Source organism: Pseudophryne corroboree, chromosome 11, assembly GCF_028390025.1.
Source record: "Pseudophryne corroboree isolate aPseCor3 chromosome 11, aPseCor3.hap2, whole genome shotgun sequence".
NCBI classification, from domain to species: domain Eukaryota; kingdom Metazoa; phylum Chordata; class Amphibia; order Anura; family Myobatrachidae; genus Pseudophryne; species Pseudophryne corroboree.
The window spans coordinates 333445018-333469521 of NC_086454.1; the positions used below are offsets into that span (position 1 = coordinate 333445018).

Here is a 24504-nt window from a genome sequence, read left to right on the forward strand (position 1 = left end):
TTGTGAACGGATTTGCAGCTGGCCGGTGTATGCAATGCTTTTCGCACGGCGTACGCAGACTTGCACGGGGCGGAATTTCACTCTATCTGGGCGGCGACTATCTGATCGCAAACCTCTGCAGCTTTAAGAGAGGAGGAGGCCCTGTGTTCAGCCTCCACGGTTCGGGCCCCCTCCTATCTGCCCGGAGCGCTGTAGAGTCTGAGCACTGCAGCGCTCAAACTCTACTGCGCTTGCGCAGATCTCCAAGAAAATGGCGCGGCGGCCATTTTCCCTGAGATTTCTCTACTGCGCATGCCCAAAACTCCGTGAAAATGGCCGCTGAGCCATTTTCACTGTGTTTTCACAGCGCTGCGGATGCCGGCGCTGGACTCCGGAGGGGTGAGTATTTTAAAAATGGGTGCAGCGTGTGCGGAAAGGGCCCCCTCTAGACTCAGGGGCCTGTGTGCACCGCACACACTGCACCCATTGTAGAAACGCCAGTGCTCTGCAGATTGGCAGAGGAGCGATCGGGTATGAATTAGACCCCCTGTTGGGTGATGAAGAAGGAAAATGCCTATTTTATCTTATTGCCAATCAAGGGTTTAAAGGAAGAGTCTTATGGCACAGTATACTGTATACCTTACCTCTCACGTCTAGCTTTTGCTTAATGGGGACCTACTGTAGGGAAAGTTATACCCCTTTCACATCGCACAAATAACCCGGTATTGACACGGCATATTGCCGTGTTGAAACGGGTCAGTGTGCGATGTGAAAGCTCCTTTGCTGAATTAGCGGGTCGCCTGACCCGGTCATTCAATCCGGTAAAAAAGAAGAGTTATTACCGGGTTGATTACCGGGTCAGGCGCAGTGTGAATGGGAGCCGTTCCGATGCGACACGGCTCCCATTCACAGCATAGGGAGAGGTGGGGCAGGAGATGAGCTCATCTCCCAGCGCCGCCTCCACCCCCGCCCCTCCTGCGCCCCCCGCTGCTATGGCAACCGACCCGGTATATTTTGCCGGGTCGGAAAGCCAGCAAAGGAGTGCAAATGCCGGATCTCACCCGGTAAGGACACGTTTCTCCTACCGGGTGGGATCCGGCATTTGCGATCTGAAAGCAGCATTATTGTCATAAGACAGGAAGATGTGCTCAACTTCAAAATCTACTTTCATGTGGAATAGTTTTTGTGCGTTTCCCTAGGTAACAGTTATACGTGAGTCGCACCTGATTTGGGCTCGGAGCTGGTTCTTGGCAGTGACATAGAAACACTTCTCATCTTGTACCGCGCCCTGCTCACTGTGTGTCACCGCAGCCCGGATAGTGAATGCAGCGTTGGGAGGCGGCAGGCAGGGAGCAGGGATCACAATCTTATCGGAGGTGGTGTTAATTAGATTCTGCTCCACACACTCATACCAGCCAGACCAGCAATACCCTGCAGAAAGAGAGAGCGCAGGATTTTCTATGATCATTGCCAGGTGTGTAGCCAAAGTCATCCATTGTGCCAGGGAAATACACTGAAATGAAGCAGCAGCAGCCGCCAGCACTTACCGCACGACCAGCTGACAGTAGTGCCAGGAATACTGGGCCATTGCAGGCTGATGTTGGAGAAGGGACTGACATGGCTGCGGGACTTTAGCTGCATTGTCCATTGCTTCTTTATGACATCCTGTGAGACATAAAGGCTTAGTGTAATATTACAGAGCTGTGCAATGGTATCAGAATAATTTAGGGGGAGATCACAATCAGCATTATTGGGCAGGTGCACTCACGTACACTAGGAATTTTTTGTGGTACAATGCATCGCCCAGCAGCAACATGAAGGGGGAATACATAGCATAAGAAGGGGGAAGAACATAACATACATTACACATATGAGTTCATACTGCACATTGCAACTGTACGATAGAGTCGACATATTAGACATATTATACATGTAAAAAACAAAGGCTGCTTGGAAGAGCAGCACGAGGCAGCCATCCACAGCGCCATCTTAAACTCATTTATAATGTTACGTGATCCAAAAACAGAGTTATTAATAATAATAATAATAATAATAATTTTATTTATATAGCGCTCTTTCTCCAAACAGGACTCAATGGGGGTCATTCCGCGTTGATCGCTCGCTAGCTGTTTTTAACAGCCGTGCAAATGCTATGCCGCCGCCCACTGGAAGTGTATCTTAGCTTAGCAGAAGTGCGAACGAAAGGATCGCAGAGCGGCTACAAAATAATTTTGTGCAGTTTCAGACCTACTCAGCGCTTGCGATCACTTCAGACTATTCAGTTCCTGTTTTGACGTCACGAACACGCCCTGCGTTCGCCCAGCCACGCCTGCGTTTTTCCTGGCACACCTGCGTTTTACCGAACACTCCCTGAAAAATGTCAGTTGCCACCCAGAAACGCCCACTTCATGTCAATCACTCTGCGGCCAGCAGTGCGACTGAAAAGCTTCGCTAGACCTTGTGTGAAACTACATCGCCCGTTGTGAAAGTACGTCGCGCATGTGCATTGCGCCGCATACGCAGAAGTGCCTTTTTTTGCATCATCGCTGCACAGCGAACATTTTCAGCTAGCGATCAACTCAGAATGACCCCCAATGTGCTTTACAGACATCAAAACAATAAACATAATACAGAAGCTTAATACAACAATACACATTACACAGGCCACAATGACATAAAAATGAAAACCTAGAACGCATAGAGTAATCATAATGCAAGATTGGTGAAGGCATTTTGGGTAATAACTTCCATGGGTTGTGTATTAATTCCACCCTCACAGGTACCAGGTGCGGCAGTCATCTTGGGGCGTGGTCTTCAGTATGCCGGCTGTCGGGATCCCGGCGCACAGTATACCGGCGCCGGAATCCCGACAGCCGGCATGCCGACACTTATTCTCCCTCGTGGGGGTCCACGACCCCCCTGGAGGGAGAATAAAATAGCGTGGCGCGCGTAGCGCACCACCATGCCCGCAATTGGGTTCATTTGCGCTCGCCACACTGTCGGTATGCCGGCGGTCGGACTCCCGGCGCCGGTATGCTGGTCGCCGGGAGCCCGACCGCCGGCATACCATACTACACCCATCTTGGGCGCACTGCGTAGGATTACCCTGGGTGGAATAGTCCACCCTTAGAAGAGATGACACAAAATGGGGGTGATTGCAGCGTCCTAACGTTCAGAGTAGGGTACCCACAAAACTATCAGGTCCATGTACTGTATCAAGCCTTGGACAGAGATAAAATGGAGCAGTTGCCCAAAGCACCCAATCAGTTGCTAGCTATCATGTATCTATCACTGACTTTAAAATGACAAGAGCTTATTGGTTTATTTAGCGAATTCTCAACTTAATCTCTCTCCAAGGCTTGATACATCTCCCTTTTAGGGGGAGTTTTATTGAACTTTGTAAAGAGGACAAGTGTAGGCCTTTCCTATAGCAAACAATTAGATCCTAGCTATCATTTATCTATTACATTCTACCAGTGCTATTTTTGTAGGAAAATAGATTCAGGAACTGTGGGCGGGGCAGAGGTGGGCAGTGATGTTGGTGGAGCTACCAACAGGGCGGGGCATCAATTGGTGAATAAACTTTTTTTTTAAGCACATAATGCCCCCATTAGCGCCATATATACACATAATGCCCCCACTGATTACAGGCCAATAATTGAGCAAATTCCATTTATGATTTATTATGTGTCTGGAAAAAGCATAGTGAGCACTGATGGTGTGATCCTCGTAGTGCCTGGCTGATCACTATTTTGCTCCATGGGCAGATGTTATTTTATATATACCCTATATACATGTATGTTCTAACTTGCTTGATTTGCTAAGGTAGTTGTCAATGTTTATATAAAGACAGGGCCAGCTTAACGTATGAGGTCACTGGACAGCAGCCCAGGGACCCACAATTCTAGGGTCCTTTAAGCAGTGGCGGCCTGGGCAGGGGACATTGCCTCCGGAGGTTCCTGGGGGCAGGTAGCAAATGCCCAAGTGGTCAGACAGCTGTCAGCATGCTGATGAATGGAGCTATCCACCAATCAGAGTGCAACATTCTCTACCCGGCTCTGAACCTGCAGCCAGACAGTGAAGGGCTGTCAGCATGCTGATTGGTGGATGGTTGGAGCTATCCACCAATCAGAGTCCAGCATTCTCTACCCACCTCTGAGACTGCAGCCAGACAGTGAAGGGCTGTCAGCATGCTGATTGGTGGATGGCTGGGGTTACAGTATCCACCAGCCAGAGTGCTAACAGTCATTCACTGTATGGAAGCGTGCGGGGAGACAGTGCGGGACTGCAGGAGGGCTAAGTTATTCATTTCATTTATTTGCCAAAATGTTTTGCCCAGGGCCTACAATGCTGTTTATATAAATATACTATATGCTTTAATAAAAATGTAAATGCAGACACTCACCTCTTCCTCATTGCCTGGTGTTCTGTGCTTGTCTTGTGTCTCTGTGTGCCAAGAAACAAGCCTTATATAACAAACAAATAGCACTGATGTATAAAGAGTTAGCTGCATTTTGCATCCCTTAGTATCAGGAATGGTGGCCGGCCAAGTGGGGGAAATGAAAAACTTATAAAAGAATATATATTATCTCAAATAGTTATAATGTACAGTATGCCCATCATCAGCAGCAAGATCATTGATATCAATAATGTGCCCATTAGAACCAGTATGCAGTCAATCTGCATAAAGGCAGCAATATGGCAGAAAACTAATAGCAACATGACCATCGGTAGTAATGGGCATGAATATGTCCATTAGTACTAATGCCTATTAATACAAGCCTAATTACTAACATCCATTAACATGGCTGTGACCTCATGTCCATTAACATGACATTAATGGATCCATAACTGGTACTATATAAGACTGAGGTGACGTGAGCTAGCACTATGCCAGTAATATGCACAGCACTGAACATAATATAAACGTACTGTACTTACCCACAGCTTCACATTTTCTACAATGGTTTCCTGGTCTTTTCCTGAAGCATTCAAGGTACAGTAAGTGTTGCCAGTTTCTAATTGGTCAATATGACAGCCTATCAGATGCTGTCTGCGCACACACCTACTTTATGTAATGTATGGCACTGAGTGGCAGGGCCAAGCGCGCCAATTAGTTCCACACTCCTCATATAAAAAAATACAAACAATACCGGGAAAAGAGAGCGCGCATACTCCCTACATGCACGGTAGGTAGTCCTGCCCCAGGGTGGTTGTAATCAGTGGACATAAGTTAGAATCTTTGAACTGGCTTTAAATATCGGCCAGCCATTGGCAGGAGTATACCTTTGACAAAGTCACGTGGAGCGTGACGAAACGCGTTAGGACTCCGCCTCCAGCTCACCTCTACTCCGGTGTTATCACAAACACACCATTTATACTGCTCCGGTGCGAGTGTTCTCAAGCTCCTAATTACCGCTGGCCGCGGCTCTACAACACAACGCTGGCAATATCCTGAATATTCGGGTGATCATCTTTATCTCCATCACGCTGCACAGCGCAAGTGGGCACTGCAGGACATCAGGCCGAGGACGCTCGGCCCATCGCCAGCCCACATGAGAGGTAAAACAGTCACCTTGAACCAGGTGATTTGAAATAAATACAACTCTGGGATCAGAGCCCTTTTTATATATTTGCCAGCTGTCATACGTTCACTAACGTAGCTTGCTACACTCCGGGACTTCATTTACCTTTCCATTGCCGGCTACTTGCACAGCATTCATCGGTGTTATATCAATTATGGACATCTTCTTCATCTATTATTAATATGAACTTATGCTCATTTGATGTCTAGAAACGGAGTATATAGAGGTGTTTTTTAATCCATTCTTTCTAGGTTTTATATGCAGTTTTTATTTTTATTTTTCACATTATTAATAAATTTGTATTAATTCTTAATTGTTGGCTCTCATCGTTTCACTTATTTCCTGGAATTCAGCGCTTTCCGTATTTTTTTCTTTTCTTTTCTGTATTTTATCACTACCACACATAGTGTTTACGGATGCGCAGTCTTCCAGGATAATTCTATATTCATTACTGATATTTTTGTGTACACACACAAACAAAATTGTGGGGCGCTATTTAACAGTTAGTTGTTGTTTTTTACCTTTGGTTGTAATCAGTGCACTCCTTACCTTCCTGTTGAGTAGAGTTCCCCATTACTGTTATATTTCCAATGTCCAGGCTCGTGTTTGACACTGCATTGCCAGCTGTAACTTTCACCGTATAAGTACCTGCGTCCGCCAAAGTGACATACAGTTACTCATGAAATGTGTCACACAGAAGCCTCATTTTTATTATATTATCAATCATTTATAATTCGCCAACGTAATCTACAACCATGTAACGTTAAGAAAAATAACCAATTACACAGCAGAGGACAGACAAGGGGAAAAAAAAGAAACGATCAGCAAGACTATGGAGCAGATCTACTAATCCACGGTTTAGCGTTTATTTCTGTTGCCACTTTAAATTCACCGGTGAAAACCCCTCATAAATCGGCAGCATTGGTTAGTAAATCTAGTGTTTCAAATGCTTGTAGTACTCAACTACCTTACCTTCTGTGTCAATAGTGATATTGTATATGTGAAGCTGCTGCGTTGCGCACTGTCTGGAGTGGGTGACGGTTTCGTTAGGTCCTGTGATCTCAATCTTCACCTCAGCCGGCGCTCCACGGGATAAGGACAGATTTATCTGCAGCTCTTTCCCCGCTTCTAGTGTGCCGGTAGACATCACGGCTTGTAAGCCAGACACAGCCTCAATGAGCTGAATGGTGACACTGGCATTGAGTTTGACTCCGGTTATGTTATTAGAGGCCATGATCTGCAGCTTCCGGGCTCCTGGGCCAATAAGACGTTGAGCTGCGGCGTCCAGGGTGAGATTGTGGGACGTTTCACCGCTCTTTACCCTGGACTCAGATAAAGTCATGTTATCTGCTATGAGCAAAAAACTTGTGTTGTTACCTAAAATACAAAAGGGGGACCCAATGTAATGAAACAATGTACCCACTTATTTCTTTATAATAGTTTATATTTAATATAGTTGTTACATTTCAATAAAGATGGTGAAACTAGCCATTTCTGATTCATGTGCTGTTCACTGTATTAAGGCCCTCAATATTATATCCCGATATTGATCTCATTGTATTGGGGGGTATTTAAAAGTGTAGTCAAGTTGCTTATATGTAGCCTAAAATTAACTTCAAATGCAGGAAGGAGACATCTAGTTAGACTTACTAAATTGTAGCTATTGCAAGCCACTGAATCTCCTGGTCAGAACAACAGGGGGCGTGGCATCAGCGTAAGGGGCGGTCTGGGGCGTGTTATTGCAATGTCCAGATTACAGATGACATCACCCTGCCCACTTTTCCTGCATACGCGGGCTGGGCTGAGTGGGCAGTAGTAAGGAGGTACAGGCGGCTGCTGGCAGGTGTAGGCTGGCTCCGGGAGACTTGCCCACTCTTAGTAAGTGTAGCCCATCATCTCATTCACTTGCATAAAGAAATAGTGACTTGTATACAGCGTTCACACTGCAGCTGGGCAGCCATTTATTATTTCTGGTGTGGAGCTGAATGAGGAGGGCCTGTCTCACTTATCCACATTCTATCCTTTCTATGTTTATTTTAAATCACACAATTTGGAGGATTTAAATACTGTATTTACAAATAAAACTGCATAAACCATAAATACTCCAGTTCCTGAAAGAGAAGGTGGTATTCACGCAAGAGGCTCATCAGCATGAATGTTCATTGTTGGAAGCTACTCTAAATAGCAGGCTGGTGTACAGTATATATCACTCCGACAGCAGGAAATTAATGTGATTAAACAAACTTTAGGGGTGTATGAGACCCTGGCATTGGGACGAGAGACTGTGAGTGGCTTCAAACGGCTGCTTTGGGCTTATTAATGTTATGCTATTCCACACCACTGCTGATGCTAGGTTCAGTAATCATTAGAAAAAATAAGATTTTAAACCTACCGGTAAATCTTTTTCTCCTAGTCCATAGAGGATGCTGGGGACTCCGTAAGGACCATGGGGTATAGACGGGCTCCGCAGGAGATATGGGCACTCTAAAGAACTTTTAGTATGTTATGTGCACTGGCTCCTCCCTCTATGCCCCTCCTCCAGACCTCAGTTAGAGAAACTGTGCCCAGAGGAGATGGACAATACGAGGAAAGGATTTTGTAAATCTAAGGGCAAGATTCATACCAGCCACACCAATCATACCATATAACTTAGAATATACGCAACCAGTTAACAGTATGAACGAAAAAAACAGTATCAGTCAAAGACCGATTCCAACTGTAACATAACCCTTATGTAAGCAACAACTATATACAAGTCTTGTAGATTTAGTCCGCACTGGGACGGGCGCCCAGCATCCTCTACGGACTAGGAGAAAAAGATTTACCGGTAGGTTTAAAATCTTATTTTCTCTTACGTCCTAGAGGATGCTGGGGACTCCGTAAGGACCATGGGGTTTATACCAAAGCTCCAAACCGGGCGGGAGAGTGCGGATGACTCTGCAGCACCGATTGAGCAAACGCGAGGTCCTCATCAGCCAGGGTATCAAACTTGTAGAATTTAGCAAAAGTGTTTAAACCCGACCAAGTAGCAGCTCAGCACAACTGCAATGCCGAGATGCCTCGGGCAGCCGCCCAATAAGAGCCCACCTTCCTAGTGGAATGGGCCTTTATCGAATTAGGTACCGGCAATCCAGCCGTAGAATGAGCCTGCTGAATCGTGTTACAGATCCAGCGAGCAATAGTCTGTTTAGAAGCAGGCGCGCCAATCTTGTTGGCTGCATACAGGACAAACAGAGCCTCTGTTTTCCTAACCCTAGCTGTCCTGGCTACGTAAATTTTCAAGGCCCTGACCACATCCAGGGACTTGGAATCCTCCAAGTCAGCCGTAGCCACAGGCACCACAATAGGTTGGTTCAAATGAAAAGAAGAGACCACCTTAGGCAGAAATTGAGGACGAGTCCTCAACTCTGCTCTATCCACATGAAATATCAAGTAGGGGCTCTTGTGAGACAAGGCCGCCAACTCCGACACCCGCCTTGCAGATGCCAAGGCTAATAACATGACCACCTTCCAGGTGAGAAATTTTTATTCCACCGTTTGAAGAGGTTCAAACCAGTGTGACTTAAGGAACTGTAACACCACGTTAAGGTCCCATGGCGCCACTGGTGGCACAAAAGGAGGCTGGATGTGCAGCACTCCCTTTACAAAAATTTGGACTTCTGGGAGAGAAGCCAATTCTTTTTGAAAAAATAAGATTTTACTTACCGGTAAATCTATTTCTCTTAGTCCGTAGTGGATGCTGGGGACTCCGTAAGGACCATGGGGAATAGATGGGCTCCGCAGGAGACAGGGCACTTTAAGAAAGAATTTGGATACTGGTATGCACTGGCTCCTCCCTCTATGTCCCTCCTCCAGACCTCAGTTAGAGAAACTGTGCCCGGAAGAGCTGACAGTACAAGGAAAGGATTTTGGAATCCAGGGTAAGACTCATACCAGTCACACCAATCACACCGTACAACTCGTGATAAACTTACCCAGTTAACAGTATGAACAACAACAGAGCATCAGATAAACCTAATGCAACCACAACATAACCCTTATTTAAGCAATAACTATATACAAGTATTGCAGAAGAAGTCCACACTTGGGACGGACGCCCAGCATCCACTACGGACTACGAGAAATAGATTTACCGGTAAGTAAAATCTTATATTCTCTAACGTCCTAGTGGATGCTGGGGACTCCGTAAGGACCATGGGGATTATACCAAAGCTCCCAAATGGGCGGGAGAGTTCGGATGACTCTGCAGCACCGAATGAGCAAACACAAGGTCCTCCTCAGCCAGGGTATCAAACTTGTAAAACTTTGCAAAAGTGTTTGAACCTGACCAAGTAGCTGCTCGGCAAAGCTGTAATGCCGAGACCCCTCGGGCAGCCGCCCAAGAAGAGCCCACCTTCCTTGTGGAGTGGGCTTTTACTGATTTTGGGAACGGCAATCCAGCCGCAGAATGAGCCTGCTGAATCGTGTTACAGATCCAGCGAGCAATAGTTTGCTTTGAAGCAGGAGCACCCAGCTTGTTGGATGCATACAGGATAAACAGCGACTCAGTTTTCCTGACTCTAGCCGTTCTGGCTACATAAACCTTCAAAGCCCTGACCACATCCAGCAACTCGGAATCCTCCAAGTCACGAGTAGCCACAGGCACCACAATAGGTTGGTTCATATGAAAAGATGACACCACTTTTGGCAGAAATTGTGTACGGGTCCGCAATTCTGCCCTGTCCATATGGAAAACCAGATAGGGGCTTTTATGTGACAAAGCCGCTAATTCTGACACACGCCTAGCTGAAGCCAAGGCTAATAGCATGACCACCTTCCACGTGAGAAATTTTAACTCCACGGTATTGAGTGGCTCAAACCAGTGTGACTTCAGGAAACTCAACACCACGTTAAGATCCCAAGGTGCCACTGGAGGCACAAAAGGGGGCTGAATATGCAGCACTCCCTTTACAACGTCTGAACTTCAGGAAGAGAAGCCAGTTCTTTGAAAGAAAATGGATAGGACCGAAATCTGGACCTTAATGGAACCCAATTTCAGGACCAAAGTCACTCCCGACTGTAGGAAGTGAAGGAAACGGCCCAGCTGGAATTCCTCCGTAGGGGCATTCCTGGCCTCACACCAAGCAACATATTTTCGCCATATACGGTGATAATGTTGAGCCGTCACATCCTTCCTAGCCTCTATCAGCGTAGGAATGACCTAATCCGGAATGCCCTTTTCTGCTAGAATTCGGCGTTCAACCGCCATGCCGTCAAACGCAGCCGCGGTAAGTCTTGGAACAGACAGGGCCCCTGTTGCACAAGTCCTGTCTTAGAGGCAGAGGCGACGGGTCCTCTGTGAGCATTTCTTGCAGATCTGGATACCAAGTGCTTCTTGGCCAATCCGGAACAAAGAGTATTGTTCTCACTCCTCTTTTCCTTATGATTCTCAGCACCTTGGGTATGAGAGGAAGAGGAGGAAATACATAGACCGACGGGAACACCCACTGTGTCACCAGTGCGTCCACAGCTATCGCCTGAGGGTCTCTTGACCTGGCGCAATATCTCTGCAGCTTTTTGTTGAGGCGGGATGCCATCATGTCCACCTGTGGCAGTTCCCACCGACTTGCAATCTGCACGAAGACTTCTTGATGAAGTCCCCACTCTCCCGGGTGGAGGTCGTGCCTGCTGAGGAAGTCTGCTTCCAAGTTGTCCACTCCCGGAATGAACACTGCTGACAGTGCGCTTACGTGATTCTCCGCCCAGCGTAGAATTCTGGTGGCTTCTACCATCGCCACCCTGCTCCTTGTGCCGCCTTGGCGGTTTACATGAGCCACTGCGGTGATATTGTCTGACTGAATCAGAACCGGTTGGTCGCAAAGCAGGGTCTCCGCTTGACTTAGGGCGTTGTATATGGCCCTTAGTTCCAGGATATTGATGTGAAGGCAAGTCTCCTGCCTTGACCACAGCCCTTGGAAATTTCTTCCCTGTGTGACTGCCCCCCACCCTCGGAGGCTTGCATCCGTGGTCACCAGGACCCAGTCATGAATGCCGAATCTGCGACCTTCGAGAAGGTGAGCACTCTGCAGCCACCACAGGAGAGACACCCTCGCCCTGGGGGAAAGGGTGATTAACCGATGCATCTGAAGATGTGATCCGGACCACTTGTCCAGTAAGTCCCATTGGAAGGTCCTCGCATGGCACCTGCCGAAGGGAATGGCCTCGTATGATGCCACCCTCCTTCCCAGGACTCGAGTGCAGTGATGCACTGACACCTGTTTTGGTTTTAATAGATTCCTGACCAGCGTCACGAGCTCCTGAGCTCTCTCTATCGGGAGATAAACCCTTTTCTGGTCTGTGTCTAGGATCATGCCTAGGAGAGGCAGATGAGCTGTAGGAACCAGCTGCGACTTTGGAATATATAGAATCCAGCCTTGTTGCCGTTACACTCCCAGAGAAAGTGATACGCTGTTCAGCAACTGCTCTCTTGATCTCGCTTTTATGAGGAGATCGTCCAAGTACGTGATAACAGTGACACCTTGCTTCCGCAGCAGCACCATCATTTCCGCCATTACCTTGGTGAATATTCTCAAGGCCGTGGAGAGACCAAACGGCAACGTCTGAAATTGGTAATGACAATCCCGTACCGCAATTCTGAGGTACGCCTGATGAGGTGGATAAATGGGGACATGAAGGTATGCATCCTTTATGTACCAAGTCACCATAAAATCTCCCCCTTTCAGGCTTGCAATGACCGCTCTTAGCGATTCCATCTTGAACTTGAACCTTTTCAGGTATATGTTCAGGAATTTTAAATTCAATATGGGTCTGACCGAACCGTCTGGTTTCGGGACTACAACATGGTCGAATAATAACCCCCTCCTTGTTAAAGGAGGGGAACATTGACCACCACCTGTTGAAGATACAATTTGTGAATTGCAGTTAACACTGTTTCCCTCTCGTGGGGGGAAGCCGGCAGGGCCGTCGGTGAGGGGGCATCTTCTCAAAGTCCAGCTTGTATCCCTGAGACAAAATATCTATTGCCCAGGGATCTAACAGGTAGTGAACCCACTTGTGGCTGAACTTACGAAGGCGTGCCCCCACCGGGCCTAGCTCCGCCTGTGGAGCCCCAGCGACATGCGGTGGATTTTTGTGGAGACCGGGGAGGACTTCTGTTCCTGGGAACTAGCTGTGTTGTGCAGCTTCTTTCCTCTGCCCCCGCCTCTGGCAAGAAAGGACGCACCTCGGACTTTCTTGTTTCTTTATTCGAAAGGCTGCATTTGATAATGTCATGCTTTCCTAGGCTGTGCAGGAATATAAGGCAAAATATCAGAATTACCAGCTATAGCTGTGGAGACCACCTTCTCCACACAATCCTCAGCATTCCATATGCCTCTTAAGTCTGCATCATCTGTCCATTGCATATTCTACAGGACACGTCAAGCAGAAATCGACATAGCTTTGACTCTAGGACCCAGTATACTCATGTCTCTTTGGGCATGTTTTATATATACATATCTCTTAAGACAGCATCTTTAATATATATATATATCTCTATATATACATATATATATATATATCTATATACATACTAGGGTCTCAATCTCTGCTGATAAGGTACCTGTCCACGCTGCCACAGCGCTATAAACCCATGCCGACACAATCGCCGGTCTGAGTAGTGTACCAGAATGTGCACGCTATCTGCAGGATCCCTGAGAATAGCTGTTACGTCAGGGCTACCTTTTGGGCAAACGTGACACCCTAGGGGAAGATTCCCATCATATCCTGGCCGTAGTGGGGAAAGGATACTGCCTGAGAATTCTTTGTGGGAAACTGCAGTCTCTTGTCTGGAGATTCCCGCTCTTTTTCATCATGAGAGGATGGAAATTGACCTCAGCTTTCTTCCACTTAAACATGTGTACCCTTGTGTCAGGGACAGATGAGTCATCAGTGATATGCAAATCCTCTTTTATTACAATAATCATATATTGAATACTTTTCTGCCATTTTGGCTGTAACTTTGCATTATCGTAGTCGACACTGGAGTCAAACTCCGTGTCGATATCAGTGTCTATTATTTTGGATAGTGAGCATTGAGTGACTCTAAAGGTCTCTGCGACATAGGGACAGACATGGGTAGATTTCCTGTCTGTTCTCTAATCTTTTGTGCAATAAATTCACCTTAGCACTTAATTACACATATTCAAACAGGTGTCGGCGTTGTCGACGGAGACACCCTCTCACACACATATTTGCTCCATCTCCTCCTTAGGGGAGCCTTTTACCTCAGACATGTCGACACACACGTACCGACACACCACACACTCAGGGAATGCTCATCTGAAGACAATTCCCCCATAAGGCCCTTTGGAGAGACAGAGAGAGAGTATGCCAGCACACACCCAGCGCTATATAACCCAGGAATAACACAGTAACTTAATGTTAACCCAGTAGCTGCTGTTTATATTGATTTTTGCGCCTAATTATATGCCCCCCCTCTCTTTTTACCCTCTTCTACCATGTAACTGCAGGGGAGAGACTGGGGAGCTTCCTCTCAGCGGTGCTGTGGAGAAAAAACATGGCGCTGGTGAGTGCTGAGGAAGAAGCCCCGCCCCCTCGACGGCGGGCTTCTGTCCCGCTTTCATGTACAATTTTGGCGGGGGCTCATACATATATACAGGGCCCAACTGTATATTATGCAAACTTTTGCCAAAGAGGTCTCTAATTGCTGCCCAGGGCGCCCCCCCCCCCCCCCCTGCGCCCTGCACCCTACAGTGACCGGAGTATGTGGGTTTAGTGTGGGAGCAATGGCGCACAGCTGCAGTGCTGTGCGCTACCTCATATGAAGACTGGAGTCTTCTGCCGCCGATTTCGAAGTCTTCTTGCTTCTGTCACCGTCTTCTGTCTTCCGGCTCTGCGAGGGGGACGGCGGCGCGGCTCCAGGATCGGACGACCAAGGGTGCGATCCTGTGTACGATCCCTCTGGAGCTAATGGTGTCCAGTAGCCTAAGAAGCAGGTCCTATCTTCAGTGAGTAGGGCTGCTTCTCTCCCCTCAGTCCCACGTAGCAGAGAGTCTGTTGCCAGCAGATCTCTCTGAAAATAAAAAAACCTAACAAAATACTTTCTTTTTAGCAAGCTCAGGAGAGCTCACTAAGGTGCACCCAGCTCGTCCGGGCACAGATTCAAACTGAGGTCTGGAGGAGGGACATAGAGGGAGGAGCCAGAGCACACCAGTATCCAAATTCTTTCTTAAAGTGCCCTGTCTCCTGCGGAGCCCGTCTATTCCCCATGGTCCTTACGGAGTCCCCAGCATCCACTAGGACGTTAGAGAAATATAGATAGGGCCGAAATCTGTACCTTAATGGAGCCTAATTTTAGGCCCATATCCACTCCCGTCTGTAGGAAGTGGAGAAAACGGCCCAGATGGAAATCTTCCGTAGGAGCATTCTTGGTTTCACACTAAGATACATACTTCCTCCAGATACGGTGATAATGCTTCCCCGTTACCTCCTTCCTAGCCTTTATCAGAGTAGGGATAACTTCCTCCGGAATACTGCTCTCTGCTAGGATTCGGTGTTCAACCGCCATGCCGTCAAACGCAACCGCGGTAAGTCTTGGAACATGCAAGGCCCCTGCTGTAACAGGTCTTCCCTGAGAGGAAGAGGCCACGGATCTTCCGTGAGCATTTCCTGAAGATCCGAATACCAGGCCCTTCGAGGCCAATCTGGAACCACGAGTATTGCTTGTACTCTGTTTCGTCTTATGATTCTCAACACTTTGAGATGAGAGGAAGAGTAGGGAACACATAGACCGACTGAAACACCCATGGTGTCACTAGGGCGTCTACCGCTACTGCCTGAGGGTCCCTTGACCTGGCACAATACCTCCAAGCTTTTTGTTGAGGCGTGACGCCATCATGTCTATTTGAGGAAGTCCCCAAAGACTTGCTATCTCTGCAAAGACCTCTTGATGAAGTCCCCACTCTCCTTGATGGAGATCGTGTCTGCTGAGGAAGTCTGCTTCCCAGTTGTCCACTCCCGGTATGAAGACTGCTGACAGAACACTTACGTGATTTTCCGCCCAGCGCAGAATTCTTGTGGCTTCCGCCATTGCCGCTCTGCTCCTTGTCCCGCCTTGGCGTTTTACATGAGCCACTGCTGTGATGTTGTCTGATTGAAACAGAACCGGTAGGTCGCGAAGAAGATACTCCGCTTGTCGTAGGCCGTTGTATATGGCCCTCAATTCCAGTACGTTGATGTGTAGACAAGCCTCCTGGCTTGACCATATCCCCTGAAAATTTCTTCCTTTTGTGACTGCTCCCCATCCTCGGAGGCTCGCGTCCGTGGTCACCAGAACCCAGTCTTGAACGCCGAACCTGTGACCCTGTAGAAGGTGAGCACTCTGCAGCCACCACAGGAGAGACACCCTGGCCCTGGGGGCAGGCTTATCTTTTGATGAAGGTATAGATGGGACCCCGACCATTTGTCGAGAAGGTCCCACTGAAACGTCCTTGCATGGAACCTGCCGAAGGGAATGGCCTCATAGGCTGCCACCATTTTTCCCAGAACTCGAGTGCATTGATGCACCGACACTCTTTTTGGTTTTAGCAGGTCCCTGACCATGTTCTGGATGTCCTGGGCTTTTTCTATTGGTAGAAACACCCTCTTCTGTTCCGTGTCCAGAATCATGCCTAGGAATGATAGTCGAGTCGTTGGAAGCAACTGTGACTTTGGCAGATTGAGAATCCAACCGTGTTGATGTAACACTCTCAGGGAGAGTGACACGCTTTTCAGCAATTGATCCCTTGATCTCGCCTTTATCAGGAGATCGTCCAAGTACGGGATAATTGTGACACCCTGCTTGCGCAGGAGCACCATCATTTCTGCCATTACCTTGGTGAAAATCCTCGGGGCCGTGGAAAGCCCAAACGGCAACGTCTGAAACTGGTAATGACAGTCCTGTACCACGAAACGTAGGTATTCTTGATGAAGAGGAAATATGGGGACATGAAGGTAGGCATCCTTCATGTCCAGCGACACCATAAAATCCCCTGCTACCAGACTGGATATCACAGTCCAGAGTGATTCCATCTTAAATTTGAACTTTTTCAAGTATAGGTTTAGTGATTTTAGATTCAAAATTGGTCTGACCGAACCATCCGGCTACGGAACCACAAACATTGTTGAATAGTACCCTTTTCCCTGTTGGCCTAGGGGAACCTTGACAATCACTTGCTGTTGACACAGCTTTTGAATTGCATCTAATACCACTCCCCTCTCCGGGGAAGAAGTTGGCAAAGCCGACTTGAGAAATCGGCGAGGGGGCACCTCTTCGAACTCCAGTTTGTAACCTTGGGATACAATTTCCAACGCCCAAGGATCCACGCCCGATAGGACCCAGACCTGGCTGAAGAGTCGAAGACGTGCCCCCATCGGTGCGGACTCCCTCCGTGGAGCCCCAGCGTCATGCGGTGGATTTAGCAGAAGCCGGGGAGGACTTCTGCTCCTGGGAACTAGCTGAAGCAGGTGTTCTCTTACCTCTACCCTTACCTCTGGCGAGGAAAGAGGAACCCCGACCTCTTCTGGACTTATGCGACCGAAAGGACTGCATCTGATATTGTGGGGTTTTCTTTTGCTGTGGGGGAACAAAAGGCAAAAATGTAGATTTACCCGCGGTAGCTGTGGAAACCAGGTCCACGAGACCATCCCCAAACAAAACTTCACCCTTGTAAGGTAAAACCTCCATATGCTTTTTTGAGTCGGCATCACCCGACCATTGGTAGGTCCACAGAGCTCGCCTTGCCGAAACTGCCATGGCGTTGGCTCTGGAACAAAGCAGTCCCACGTCTCTTTGAGCGTCTCTCATATACAAGACTGCGTCCTTAATGTGGCCCAAAGTTAGGACAATGGTATCCTTGTCCAGGGTATCCATGTCAGCCAACAAGATATCTGTCCATGCTGCAACAGCGCTACAGACCCATGCCGATGCTATTGCCGGCCTGAGTAAAGCTCCTGTATGTGCATAAATAGACTTTAAGGTAGTCTCCTGTCTACAATCCGCAGGATCCTTAAGGGCCGCGGTGTCTGGAGACGGTAGCGCCACCTTCTTGGACAGACGCGTTAATGACTTGTCCACCCTGGGCGAGGATTCCCAACGTACCCTGTCCTTTGCGGGGAAAGGATACGCCATAAGGATCCTCTTGGGAATCTGCAGTTTTTTGTCTGGAGTTTCCCAAGCTTTTTCAAATAATTTGTTCAGTTCATGAGATGGAGGAAACGTTACCTCCGGTTTCTTTTCCTTATACATGCGCACCCTCGTGTCAGGGACAGAGGGGTCATCTGTAATATGCAAAACATCTTTTATTGCCACAATCATATAATGAATACTTTTGGTCACCTTAGGGTGCAACCTTGCCTCATCATAGTCGACACTGGAGTCAGAATCCGTGTCGGTATCAGTGTCTAATATTTGTGATAAGGGACGCTTTTGAGACCCTGACGGGCCCTGTGACCCAGCCAAATCCGCGGATTGACTCCCTGCTGTTTCCTTGGACTCAGCTTTGTCCATTCTCTTATGTAATAAGGTCACATTAGCATTTAAAATATTCCACATATCATACCACTCATGAGTCGGCGTTACCGACGGAGACACCACAATCATCTGCTCCACCTACTCCTTGGATGAGCCTTCCGCTTCAAACATGTCGACACACGTGTACCGACACCCTCACACACACACACACACACACACACACACACACACACAGGGATCTATCTATAAAGGGACAGGTCCCCAACAAGGCCCTTTGGAGAGACAGAGAGAGAGTATGCCAGCACACACCCAGCGCCAACTGACACTGGAAACAATTCCCAGATATAGTGCTTTTATATTATGTCAATCGCGTAATACACTCACTGCGCCAAAATGTGCCCCCCCCCCCTCTTTTTCAGCCCTGAATCACCGTTCTGCAGGGGAGAGTCCTGGGAGATAGCTTCTCTTCAGCACACTGTGGAGAAAATGGCGCTGGTTAGTGCTGTGCGACCAAGCTCAGCCCCCTCTAGTGGCGGGCTTCGGTCCTGCTCAAATTTACAATTAATGGCGGGGGATAAACATATTCACTGACTTCGCAGCCCATATGTGTCTAACATGCCAAAAATAGAAGTATATATTGCTGCCCAGGGCGCCCCCCCCTGCGCCCTGCAGCCATACAGTGCCTGCCGTGTGTGTAACGTGTGGGAGCAATGGTTCAGTGAAGATCTGAAGTCTTCTGCCGCCTTAGAAGTCTTCTTTCTTCTTATACTCACCCGGCTTCTATCTTCCGGCTCTGCGAGGAGGACGGCAGCGCGGCTCTGAGACGAACGGCAGGGGGAGACCTGCGTTCCGATCCCTCTGGAGCTAATGGTGTCCAGTAGCCTAAGAAGCAGAGCCTATCATTTAAGTAGGTCTGCTTCTCTCCCCTCAGTCCCACGATGCAGGGAGCCTGTTGCCAGCAGTGCTCCCTGAAAATAAAAATCCTAACATAATTCTTTATTCAGATAAACTCAGTAGAGCTCCCCTGTAATGCACCCAGTCTCCTCTGGGCACAGAATCTAACTGAGGTCTGGAGGAGGGGCATAGAGGGAGGAGCCAGTGCACACCCATACTAAAAGTTCTTTAGAGTGCCCTTATCTCCTGCGGAGCCCGTCTATACCCCATGGTCCTTACGGAGTCCCCAGCATCCTCTAGGACGTAAGAAAAAAGAACTACTAAGTGAAGTTTGGTACGGTTTAGATATTCATTGAACTTTCCCAAACTCCAAAGAGAGAAGACTGGACTCCTGCATTCTGCCCACTTCTCCACAGTAGCAGAAGGTCCGGCTTCTTGATCATGCCAGGTGTTGTGAATCGTATCATTAAGGTCTATTTACTAAGCATTAGATGGAGAGAAAGTGGACAGAGATAAAGTACCAACCAATCAGCTCCTAACTGCCATGTTTGCAAAACAACAGTTAGGAGCTGATAAGGTTAGTACTTTATCTCTCTACGCTTTATTCTTTCTCCAAGGCTTAGTACATAGACCCCATAGTCTTTGAAATGAAAGTTGGAAGCAAACGCCCCCTCCCCATTCAGTAGCTAATTAAGTTGCGTATCTTTCTTCTTGTGTTGGCTGATCAGACCCCACCACTTGGACCCCCCCTCCTTTTTTCTCTTTTTCTAGACCATAGACCTAGAGGATTCTCTTTTCTCATACTATTTCTCTTTTCTTCTAAAAAAAAAATTAAAAAAGATTTACTCATACGCTTGCTGTACTTTTGGTATATATTGTTGATCGCAGCAGGAACTTTGGCCCTCATTCCGAGTTGTTCGCTCGCTAGCTGCTTTTAGCAGCAAGGCACACGCTAGGCCGCCGCCCTCTGGGAGTGTATCTTAGCTTAGCAGAAGTGCAACCGAAAGGTTAGCAGAACAGTGTTGAAATTATTTCAAGCAGTTTCAGAGTAGCTGCAGACCTACTCCTTCCTTGCGATCACTTCAGTCAGTTTAGTTCCTGCTTTGACGTCACAAACACGCCCTGCGTTCGGCCAGCCACTCCCCCATATCCCCAGGCACGCCAGCGTTTTTCCCTGACACGCCTGCGTTTTTTAGCACACTCCCGGAGAATGGCCAGTTACCATCCAGAAACACCCACTTCCTGTTAATCACTCACCGATCAACAGAGCGACTGAAAAGAGTCGCTCGCCCTTGTGTAAAACTGCATAGTTTTGTGTGAAAGTACTTGGCGCGTGCGCACTGCGGCCCGTGCGCATGCGCAGAAATGCAGATTTTTAGCCTGATCGCTGTGCTGCGAACAGCGGCAGCTAGCGATCAACTCGGAATGACCCCCTCCTGTTAGCAGTAGGGCAAAACCATGTGCACTGCAGGGGAGGCAGATATAACATGTGCAGAGAGAGTTAGATTTGGGTGTGGTATGTTCAATCTGCAATCTAAATTGCAGTGTAAAAATAAAGCACCCAGTATTTACCCTGCACAGAAACAAAATAACCCACCCAAATCTAACTCTCTCTGCACGTTATATCTGCCTCCCCTGCAGTGCACATGGGGGGTAATTCCAAGTTCATTGCAGCAGGAAATTTTTTAGCAGTTGGGCAAAACCATGTGCACTGCAGGGGGGCAGATATAACATGTGCAGAGAGAGTTAGATTTGGGTGGGTTATTTTATTTCTGTGCAGGGTAAATAATGGCTGCTTTATTTTTACACTGCAAATTAGATTGCATATTGAACACACCACACCCAAATCTAACTCTCTCTGCACATGTTACATCTGCCTCCCCTGCAGTGCACATGGTTTTCCCCAACTGCTAACAAAGTTCCTGCTGCGATCAACTCAGAATTACCCCCCATTGTATCGTACTGTTTTTGTGCATAACTGTGAATCGATTAATAAAACTGTTCTAAAAATATAGGATTTTAATTACCTACCGGTAAATCCTTTTCTCGTAGTCCGTATAGGATACTGGGGTCCACATTAGTACAAAGGGGTATAGATGGATCCACTAGGAGCCTTGGACACTTTAAGAAATTGATAGTGTGGGCTGGCTCCTCCCTCTATGCCCCTCCTACCAGACTCAGTCTAGGAAACTGTGCCCGAGGAGACGGACATACTTTGAGCGAAGGATATAAAAGGATAGTGGTGAGATTCCGAACCAGCACACACAAACTAGTGGAAAAAACTTTAAACCAGGAACAGCAACCGCTGAACCAACAATTCTTAACCAAGTAACAGTACAGGAAGAAACGAAGCACTGTGCGGGTGCCCAGTATCCTCTACGGACTATGAGAAAAGGATTTACCGGTAGGTAATTAAAATCCTATTTTCTCTTACATCCTCGTGGATACTGGGGTCCACATTAGTACCATGGGGATGTACCAAAGCTCCCAAACCGGGTGGGAGAGTGCTGAGGTTCCTGCAGAACTGATTGACCAAACTGAAGGTCCTCAGAGGCCAAAGTATCGAACTTGTAGAACTTAGCAAACGTGTTCGAACCTGACCAAGTAGCTGCTCAGCAGAGCTGTAAAGCCGAGACACCCCGGGCAGCCGCCCAGGAAGAACCCACCGATCTAGTAGAGTGGGCCTGTACAGATTGTGGACACTGCAAATCTGCCGTGGAATAAGCATGCTGTATAGTAAACCTAATCCAGTGTGCAATTGTCTGCTTTGAAGCAGGACACCCAATTTTATTGGGATCATAGAGAACAAACAGAGAGTCAGATTTTCTGTGATGAGCTGTCCGTTTCACATAGATCTTCAAAGCCCTCACAACAGCCAAGAACTTTGAAGTAGCAGAGGTGTCGGTAACCACCGGAACCACAATAGGTTGGTTGATATGAAACGCAGATACCACCTTTGGAAGAAATTGCTGACGAGTTCTGAGTTCAGCCTCATCTTCATGAAAAATCAAATAGGGGCTTTTGTGAGACAACACCCCCAGCTCCGACACACGCTGCGCAGAAGCCAAGGCCAACAGCATGATTGCCTTCCACGTAAGAAACTGGACATCCTGTAAAGGCTCAAACCATTCCGATTGCAGGAAGAAAATTTATAAGGCCGAAATCTGGATTTTTATGGAGCCCAAACATAGGCTCACATCTACACCTGACTGCAGAAAAAGGAGAAAACGTCCCAGTTGAAATTTCACCGCAGGAAATTTACTGTTCTCACACCAAGAGACATATTTTTTCCAAATACGGTGGTAATGTTTAGACATTACCCCCTTTCTGGCTTGGATCAGGGTTGGAATAACCCTATCTGGGATCCCTTTCCGAGCTAGAATTTGACGCTTAACCTCCATGCCGTCAAACGTAGCCGTGGTAAGTCTTGATAGATGAACGGTCCCTGTCCCGCGAAGAGGTAGAGGCCACGGGTCCTCTAGGAGCAACTCCAGTAGATCCGCATACCAGGCCCTTCTTGGCCAGTCCGGAGCAATGAGAATTGCTTGAACCTTTTCCCTTTTTATTCTTTTGAGAATCTTTGGGATCAATGGGAGTGGTGGAAACATGTACACCATCTGGTAGACCCATGGAGTCACCAGAGCGTCCACCCCCACTGCTTGCGGGTCCCTCGACCTGGAACAATACCACTTGAGCTTCTTGTTGAGACAAGAGGCCATCATGTCGATTTGTGGCATTCCCCACCGATGTGTCAAGCACCCGAACACCTCCGGGTGAAGGCTCCACTCTCCTGGGTGGAGGTCGTGTCTGCTGAGGAGGTTTGCTTCCCAGTTGTCTACTCCCGGAATGAAGACCATGGACAACACCACAGCATGTCTTTCTGCCCAGAGGAGAATCCTTGTTACCTCTGACCTTGCTGTCCTGCTCTTCATTCTGCTTTGTCGGTTTATGTACGTTACTGTCGTCACATTGTCCGACTGAACCTGAATGGCTTGATCTTGAAAAAGATGCGATGCCTGTAGAAGGGCGTTGTATATGGCCCTTAGTTCCAGAATGTTGATTGGAAGAATGGCTTTCTGACTTGACCATTTTCCTTGGAACTGTTCCCTCTGGGTGACTGCTCCCCAACCTCTGAGGCTTGCGTCTGTGGTTAGCAGAATCCAATTTTTAATCCCGAACCTTCGGCCCTCGGTCAGGTGAGAAGTCTGAAGCCACCACAGAAGAGAAATCCTGGCTTTTGGCGACAGACGGATCCACTAGTGCATGTAAAGATGCGATCCAGACCATTTGTCCAACAGATCCAGCTGGTAGGGCCTTGCGTGAAACTTTCCGTACTGCAGCGCCTTTCCCAGAAGGCGAATGCATAGATGCACCGATGTCCAGGTTTGTCTTAGAACACCCCGCACCATCGACTGGATCACCAATGCTTTTTCCAATGGAAGGAATACCTTCTGCGCAGGGCCGGCGCTTCCACTAGGCAGCTTTAGGCAGCTGCCTATGAGCGCAGGGAACTCAGGGGGCGGTGCGCTGAGGCTGCCAGGAGCCCTGGTCATTTTGGTAGTTAGCCCCCCTCCCTGTATCCCCCATGCAATACAGCAGCAGGACACCCGGCGGCATGGACACACCACTAGTAGCAGCGCTGCGGGGGTAGTCCTGCAACGCTGCTAAATCGAGTGATAGGCAACTGATGCTTTTTGGCCATTTCAGGCCACTATACCCTACCCAGTGTCCCGGGATCTACCACTGAGTTTCTTCAATTCACCACCTCTCTGCAGAAGATATGCAGTGGGAGCAGAGAGGTGGTTTCCTCCTCGGACGGTCCCGTCACCGTGTCCCTTCTTTGCCGACCAGAGCCGCCTCCATAGACTGTTGCTTTGTGGTTTTTTTTAAAGGGGCGTGGCCACATGTCCGTGATTAGGCCACGCCTTCCAACTTTGCCAGTTCTTCTCCTTGCGGTCTGTCTGTGGCTCTGCCTGGCCTGCCTGCTCTTTGGGAGACTGGCTCCTGTGATCAGAGCTGGAGGTAACTACTGTGGTAGTGGGTGTGTGCCTCCAATATGACTGTGTGTGTGCCTCTGTCCCAGAGTGTCAGTGTGTGTGTGTGTGTGTGTGTGTGTGTGTGTCAGTATGAGTTTGTGTGTGTATGTGTGCCTCTGCCTAAGTATGAGTGTGTGTGTGTGTGTGTGTGTGTGTGTGTGTGTGTGTGTGTGCACCTGCCTCAGTATGAGTGTGTGTGTCTCCGTATCAGTGTGTGTGCCTTAGTATAAGTGTCAGTGTGTGTGTTTGTGTTTGTGTGTGTCTCTGTATCAGTGTGTGTGTGTGTGCCTCTGCCTCAGTATGAGTGTCAGTGTGTGTGTGTATGTGTGTGTGTGTCTCCGTATCAATGTGTGTGTTTCAGTAAGAGTGCGTGTGCCTCTGCCTCAGTATAAGTGTCAGTTTGTGTGTGTCTCAGAGTCAGTATGAGTGTCAGAGTGTGTCTCAGTATCAGTGTGTGTGCCTCTGCATCTGTATGAGTGTCAGTGTGTGTGTGTGTGTG

At 48.0% G+C, this 24504-nt stretch overlaps 1 protein-coding gene across 1 annotated transcript in view; it reads right to left on the reverse strand.

Annotated features, from left to right (window-relative positions):
• The window catches only part of LOC134968785 (polycystin-1-like protein 2), a 206213-nt gene that overhangs the window by 171558 nt on the left and 10151 nt on the right, over nt 1-24504 (reverse strand). The window contains exons 4-8 of the mRNA XM_063944269.1: nt 6537-6941; nt 6114-6212; nt 4385-4425; nt 1527-1644; nt 1203-1410 (exon numbers count right to left, since the gene is read on the reverse strand). Of these exons, the coding sequence (XP_063800339.1) occupies nt 1203-1410; nt 1527-1644; nt 4385-4425; nt 6114-6212; nt 6537-6941 (871 nt within the window). The remainder of the gene's footprint in view (nt 1-1202; nt 1411-1526; nt 1645-4384; nt 4426-6113; nt 6213-6536; nt 6942-24504) is intronic.